The following is a 7,281-nucleotide window of genomic DNA, read 5'->3' as shown; positions in this document are numbered from 1 at the left end:
CCACTGCCCTCTCCAGCCTGGGTAACCGACAAGGACCCTGTCTCTAAAAACAAAACAACAACAAAAAAATCACTTCCGCCCAATAGGACCTGTAAGCACACTGTTGTGTCCTCACTGTGAGTCCTTAACCTCTGGGACAGTTCCCTCCAGGGGTGTGGGTCAGCGGCTTTGGAATCAACAGGAGATGGGCCCCTTGTCAGAACCACAGCTTTGTCCGAAACTGACTCTTGTCCTAGGGGATGACTCAGAGGGAAGGCGGCCACCGGGAGCCAGGCCAAAAGCTCTGCTTTGTCACCCTGGAGGCCACATTCCAGGAACTTCTGCATCGCTAACTGGGCTAAACTGATCCAACCCCAATCAATCCCTGGGGCCCTGCTCAGAGATCCCTGAGAACTCCAAACTTTTGGGTGGTGCCCGAGATGGGGCAGACATGGGCACTTTTCTCCAGGAAACCCTGTACCATGCAGCGATGTGATTTGATTTTATCTTTTTAATTAATTAATTAATCTATTTATTTTGAGACGAAGTCTCACTCTTGACCAGGCTGGAGTATAGTGGTGCGACCTTGGCTCACTGCATCCTCCGGCCTCCCAGGTTCAAGCGATTCTTTTGTCTCAGTCTCCCGAGTAGCTGGGATTACAGGCGCCTGCCACCATACCCAGCTCATTTTTTTTGTACTTTTAGTAGAGACGGTGTTTCACTGTGTTGGCCAGGCTGGTCTTAAACTCCTGATCTCAAGTGATCCACCCACCTCGGCCTCCCAAAGTGTTGGGATTATAGGCATGAGCCACTGTGCCCGGCCAAAATAAATAAATAAATAAATTTTATTTTTTCTTTTAGAGATGGGGTCTCACTCTGACGTCCAGGCTGGAGTGAAGTTGTGTGATCATAACGCATTGAGGCCTTGGCCTCCTGGGCTCAAGTGATCCTCCCGCCTCAGCCTCCCAAATAGCTGGGGCTATAGGTGCATGCCACCACGTCCGGCTAATTATTCATTTTATTTTTGTAAAGACAGGGGTCTTGCTGTGTTGCCCAGGCTGGTCTCAAACTCCTGGCCTCAAGCTATTCTCCCGCCTTGGCCTCCCAAAGTGCTGGGATTACAGGTGTGAGTCACCGCACCTGAGCTACTATAATTACCCTGCACCAACCTCCCTCCTTGCTAAGCAAGTTCTTGATGTGAACAGGACAGAGTGGGCTTTCTGAAGATTCTCGGGCTGGGAGCCCCCGGCACACTCCCAGCACCCCCACTCACGTTGACAGAGTCACCCAAGTCCCATCCGGTGGGACTTGGGCGGATGCTTTCCCCTGGTCCATCCTGGCTGCCAGAGACTGGAGGGAACGCTTTGGTCCCCGAGGCATCCCGGGACCTCAGTTAGCAAAGCCCATCTGACCAGCGAGCTCCTCACCTGACGCACACACTCACCATGGCGAAGCCGGAGAGGAGGGCGGAGGTCCTGCTGGAGGCCTTCAGCTTGGCCCTGCTCAGGTAGAGCTTCCGCCACGACAGGGCCTGTACCGAGTGGTGGTTGGAGGTGACCAGTTCCAGGTAGCTGCGGCGGACCCAGTCCCGGTAATCCATGCCCTTGTGGCCGGGCTCCGGGCAGGCAGGAGTAGAGGGGTCGACAGGCACGTTGAGCTCAGCGCTCATGGTGGGAGCCAGGCTGAAGGTGGGAGAGAGACATGCTCAGGCATCCCAGGTTACTGCGGCCTGGAAGAGCTAGACTCTAAGCCTATTCAACCTACAGAGGCTGCTGTATACAGCCCATGCCAGAGCCCAGGGGTTTAGAAAGTGCCCAGGACCTAAAGTTATGATTGTTTGCTTTTGAGACAGTGTCTCGCTCTGTCGCCCAGGCTGCAGTGCAGTGGGGTAATCTCACCTCACTGGAAACTCTGGCTCCCAGGTTCAAGTAATTCTCCTGCTCAGTCTCCTGAGTAGCTGGGATTATAGGTGTGAGCCACCACACCCGGCTAATTTTTGTATTTTTAATACAGACAGGGTTTCATCATGTTGGTCAGGCTGGTCTCGAACTCCTGACCTCAAGTGATCCGCCTGCCTCAGCCTCCCAAAGTGCTGGGATTACAGGTATGAGCCACTGCGCCCAGCCTCCAGGACCTAAAGTTCTGAAACCTGGATTTGACACTACTGTGTGATTCTGAGCATGACAGCTGACCTTTCTGACGTGGCTCTTTCATCTTGAGAATGGGGATATTTCCACCTATAGGACTTTTAATTTATTTTATTTTACATATTTTTTTGAGACAATCTCGCTGAGTCACCCAGGCTGGAGTGCAGTGGTGCAATCTCTGCTCACTGCAACCTCCAACTCCCAGATTCAAGCGATTCTCCTGCCTCAGCCTCCCAAGTACCTGGGACTACAGGCACCCGCACCAGACCTGGCTAATTTTTGTATTCTTAGTAGAGATGGAGTTTCACCATGTTGGATAGGCTGGTCTCGAACTCCTGACCTCAGGTGATGCAACTGCCTCAGCCTCCCAAGATGATGGGATTACAGGTGTGAGCCACTGCGCCTGGCCTTCAACTTAAATTTTGATCATTACAGTTCATACTAAGAAAAATACTGGACTTACAAAACTAAAGCCACATCCAAGCTATAAGGCAAACTTTTAGCAAGATGAAAAATGAAATCCACCAACTCACATGACCACATTTTAAGGAGAAACAGACGGCGGAGATGCCTGGACTCATACCTGGTAGACATCTGGTTTGACTAACATGGATTAAACATCAGAAGGACGGATCTGTCAAGATTTGTGAATTTAAACCTAAATCTCCACTAAGTAGGGGATTGGCGGTCGCGTGTGTCCCAAGGAGCTGGGTTGCTCGGCCGCACGCCAGGATCCAGTTCTAATTAATCTGCAGGGCGTGCTTCAAGGGCACAGGCACCTTGTAGTTTACTTGGCATCAGAAAGAGTGACTTTTCCAGCCTGGCCAACATGGTGAAACCCTGTTTCCACTAAAAAAAAAAAAAATTAGGCCGGGCGCGGTGGCTCAAGCCTGTAATCCCAGCACTTTGGGAGGCCGAGACGGGCGGATCACAAGGTCAGGAGATCGAGACCATCCTGGGTAACACGGTGAAACCCCATCTCTACTAAAAAAAAATACAAAAAAAAAAAAAAATTAGGCCGGGCGCGGTGGCTCAAGCCTGTAATCCCAGCACTTTGGGAGGCCGAGACGGGCGGATCACAAGGTCAGGAGATCGAGACCATCCTGGGTAACACGGTGAAACCCCATCTCTACTAAAAAAAAATACAAAAAACTAGCCGAGCGTGGTGGCGGGCGTCTGTAGTCCCAGCTACTTGGGAGGCTGAGGCAGGAGAATGGCGTAAACCCGGGAGGCGGAGCTTGCAGTGAGCTGAGATCGGGCCACTGCACTCCAGCCTGGGCGACAGAGCGAGACTCCGCCTCAAAAAAAAAAAAAAAAAAAAAAAATTAGCCGGGCGTGGTGGTGTGTGCCTGTAATCCCAGCTACTGGGCAGGCTGAGGCAGAGGCAGGAGAATCGCTTGAACCCAGTAGGCGGAGGTTACAGTGAGCCAAGACTGCGCCACTGTACTCTAGCCTGAGTGACAGAGCAAGAACTCTGTCTCAAGAAAGGAGAGGAGAGGGGAGGGGAGCGGAGGGGAGGGAAAGGAAAGGGGAAAGGAAAGGAAAGAGGAAAGGAAGAAGGGAAGGAAGAAGGGAAGGAAGAAGGGAAGGAAGAATGGAAGGGAAGGGAAGGAAAGGGAGTAACTTCTATGTCCAGGCCCACATAGGCCCCGTGGAAAGTCTGCTTTAGGCTGTTACACACAGATCCGTGTTCTAGGTCCCAGGGAGCGTGGCTTGGGTGGATGGGTGGAGTGGGGGGTGCTTAACAGGGTCAACAGCTGAGGAAATGCTCCAAACTTAGTCCATCCATGCCAGAGTCAAGCCCCCATAATTGAAAATGCCCTAATTTGGAAATTACGCAGGAAGGTGCTGGAGGTGGAAAACCATGTCGCCTTTCCCTTTGTTCTCAACAAGGCTGCAAAGCCACAGCCTTCCCTGGCCAACAGGCCCTCTGGGAACAGTTCTGTGCTATTTCTGCCAGGGGATGCCAATTACCAGGTCATTTATACGAATGCCAACTTGGGCTCTCCGTCCCATCTCCTCATGCACATCCGCAGCCAGCAGCACCGCGTCCAAGCACTTCCATCCCCGGGTGTACCTTCCCTTGGGGAGAATTCAGAGAAACACTGCAATCCGTAGGTTAGCTCCACATAATGGAAAATGCTATAATTTGGAAACTGCATTTTTCCTCTTCCCTCACCCCCATAGTTAACAGAATTGAGCGTGCAGGTCTGATGACCGCAGGATACGGAGACTGCAGGGGTGAGACGCTAACCTTTGCTCCCTCCGTCCTCCCTCCTCCATCACACAGGTGCTGAGCACACTTGGCACTTAAGGATCCAAGATGAAAGAGCCCAGAATTCATGGCCTCCCAGTAGGGGAGCAAGATAAGGGGATGTGGGTCGGGAGCCATGGCTCAAACCTGTCCTCCCAGAACTTTGGGAGGCTGAGGTGGGCGGATCACTAGAGGTCAGGAGTTTGAGACCAGCCTGGACAACATGGTGGAACCCTGTCTCTACTAAAAATACAAAAATTAACTGGGCATGGTGGTGGCTGCCTGTAATCCCAGCTACTCAGGAGGTTGAGGCAGGAGAATCACTTGAGTCAGGGAGGTGAAGGTTGCAGTAAGCTGAGACTGCAGCACTGCACTTTAGCCTGGGCCACAAAGCAAGACCATCTCAAAAAATAAAATAAAATGAAATAAAATAAAATAAAATAAAAGTCAGGTGCAGTGGCTCATGCCTTTAAATCCCAGCACTTTGGGAGGCTAAGGCAGGTGGATCACTAGAAGTCAGGAGTTCAAGACCTGCCTGGCCAACATGGTGAAACCCCATCTCCACTAAAAATACAAAAATTGGCCAGGTGTGGTGGCATGCACCTGTAGTCCCAGCTACTCAGGAGGCTGAGGCAGGAGAATCACTTGAGTCCGGGAGGCAGAGGCTGGAGTGAGCTGAGATTGTACCATGGCATTCTAGCCTGGGTGACAGAGACTCTGTCTTAAAAAAAGAAAAAAAAAATAGCCCTGTGTGGTGACAGAGGTTGCAGTGAGGCGAGAGCACGCCACTGCACTCCAGCCTGGGCGACAGAGCAAGACTCTAGCTCAAAAAAAAAAAAAAAAAAGGGGTGGGGGCAATCCTCATCTACTGAGCTAAAGGCTTCAATGGAGGGCAGGGAGCAGAGGACTGGCTGCCTCACACCAAGGCCAGGAAAAGGTGCCTGCAGGTAACACCAGGGAGGGGACACAGCGGCCCTTTGCAGGCCAAAGTGCCTCACACCTGTAATCCCAGTGTTTTGTGAGGCCAAGGCAGGAGGATCACTTGAGGACAGGAGCTGGAGACCAGCCTAGGCAACATAGTAAGAAGCTGTCTCTAAAAATAATTTTTTTTTGAGATGGGGTCCTGCTGCGTTGCCAAGGCTGGAGTGCAGTGGCACGATCTCGGCTCCCTGCAAACTCTGCCTCCCAGGCTCAAGTGATCCTCCCTCCTCAACCTCCCGAGTAACTGGGACTACAGGTGTGTGTCACCATGCCTGGCTAATTTTTTATTTTTGGTAGACACAGGGTTTTGCCATGTTGGCCAGGCTGGTCTAGAACTCCTGAGCTCAAGGGATCTGCCCGCCAAGGTGGCCTCCCACCTTGGCTGGGATTACAGGCATGAACCACTGCGTGTGGCCTCTAAAAAGAATTTCTTTTTTTTTTGAGACGGAGTCTCGCTCTGTCGCCCAGGCTGGAGTGCAGTGGCCCGATCTCAGCTCACTGCAAGCTCCGCCTCCTGGGTTCACGCCATTCTCCTGCCTCAGCCTCCCGAGTAGCTGGGACTACAGGCGCCTGCCACCTCGCCCAGCTAGTTTTTTTGTATTTTTTAGTAGAGACAGGGTTTCACCGTGTTAGCCAGGATGGTCTCGATCTCCTGACCTTGTGATCCGCCCGTCTCGGCCTCCTGGGATTACAGGCTTGAGCCACCGTGCCCGGCCAAAAGAATTTCAAAAAAGAGGGACCTTTCCTCAAAGACAAGACTCTGCCCGCATGGAAAGATTCTGAGAGACAGGAAGGCCACTCCAGGTGTACGTGTGGGGTGACTCCCCTTGTCCAGGAGATAAGTAGGGAAGGTGGCTGCCACCTGGGGGTTGGAGGGGCCAGGGAGATGTGGGTGGAAGAGACTTGGAGCCTGGGGCTGTGGAATGAGCCAGAGGGTCTGGGCAGAATGACTGGGCGTCCAGCCACGGGAGAATGGAAGGAATCGGTGAGTGGAACGGTCTGGGCACTGCTAGATCATTCTGGTTTGGGACCACAGTTCAACCCAGGGAAATGACTGGCCAACTGGGAGGAGTGGGAGGCAAAGGAGAGCCTGGTGGCCTCCAGAGGAAGGAAGGGTGAACAAGAGGGACACTCCATCAGTAAGGGTGGGCTGGGCTCAGGTCTGAGAGTGGAAGTGAAGAGCTCAGGGCAGTGAGGGCTGAGGGTGGCTTCCTGGGAGCTGCCAGCCCTCCCATGCCCCATTGGCGAGGCCCTGCAGATGCCCCCAGGGTGGGTGGGGTTGTAGAGGAAAGGATGTCTGTCTGCCTGGAGCTGGGTCTTGAGACAGGTCTGCAGGTCTGGAAGGAGCAGCCCAGGAGGGGATTCATATTCATCCTCTATGTTTCCAGTGCCACCTGTGTGTGCCAGGCCCGGTGGCCTGGGGGGAGGGACAGAGTCTGGGCCCCACATTGGATCCCGGGCAGGGGGTGGGGTGGGGCAGGATGGAGCCCTGCACTTCTGTCAGGTGGCACAGACCCTAGAGGATGCTCCGGGACTGAACCTTGTGGGGTTGCTTTTTTTTTTTTTTTTTGCTTTAACTAGCAGTCAGAGAAAACAGGTCTTGTAGAATAACGCGATCCCCTCTCTAATGATGAGCGATTCTTCCTGGCTGGCCTGTTGGACACATTTCCAGAGGGCGGTCTTGGAGTTTGACTTCCTCTAAGCATCTGGGGCACCGGCAATGGCGAGTGTCTCTCTCCGGCAGGCGCATTGGGAGGGGGCCTCCCAGGGACGCCCGCCTGCATCCCTGTCCCTCCCCCAGGGGCACCCCGGTGTTCGGACCCGGCTGCGCCCTCGACCCTGATCCGCTGGGCGCCGCACCCCGCCAGGGATCCCGCGGGGTGGAGGTCACCAACCCCGGATGGGTGGTGACCGCGCCCC

The 7,281-nt window shown here is 53.5% G+C and overlaps 1 protein-coding gene across 2 annotated transcripts in view; it reads right to left on the bottom strand.

The window, feature by feature from the left end:
* Positions 1–7,281, bottom strand: part of ORAI2 (ORAI calcium release-activated calcium modulator 2) — a 24,956-nt gene that overhangs the window by 9,339 nt on the left and 8,336 nt on the right. The window contains exons 3-4 of one of the 2 annotated variants that reach the window (XM_011929968.1): positions 4,101–4,208; positions 1,424–1,661 (exon numbers count right to left, since the gene is read on the bottom strand). In XM_011929968.1, coding sequence (XP_011785358.1) covers positions 1,424–1,661; positions 4,101–4,108 — 246 coding nt within the window. In that variant the 5' untranslated portion in view covers positions 4,109–4,208. Of the gene's footprint in view, positions 1–1,423; positions 1,662–4,100; positions 4,212–7,281 lie in introns of those variants that run through there. The other variant, XM_011929977.1, reaches the window with a different exon arrangement.

The sequence above is a fragment of the Colobus angolensis genome, unplaced genomic scaffold, assembly GCF_000951035.1.
Source record: "Colobus angolensis palliatus isolate OR3802 unplaced genomic scaffold, Cang.pa_1.0 Scaffold120, whole genome shotgun sequence".
NCBI classification, from domain to species: domain Eukaryota; kingdom Metazoa; phylum Chordata; class Mammalia; order Primates; family Cercopithecidae; genus Colobus; species Colobus angolensis.
This window is presented reverse-complemented; position numbering and strand designations above follow the sequence as displayed.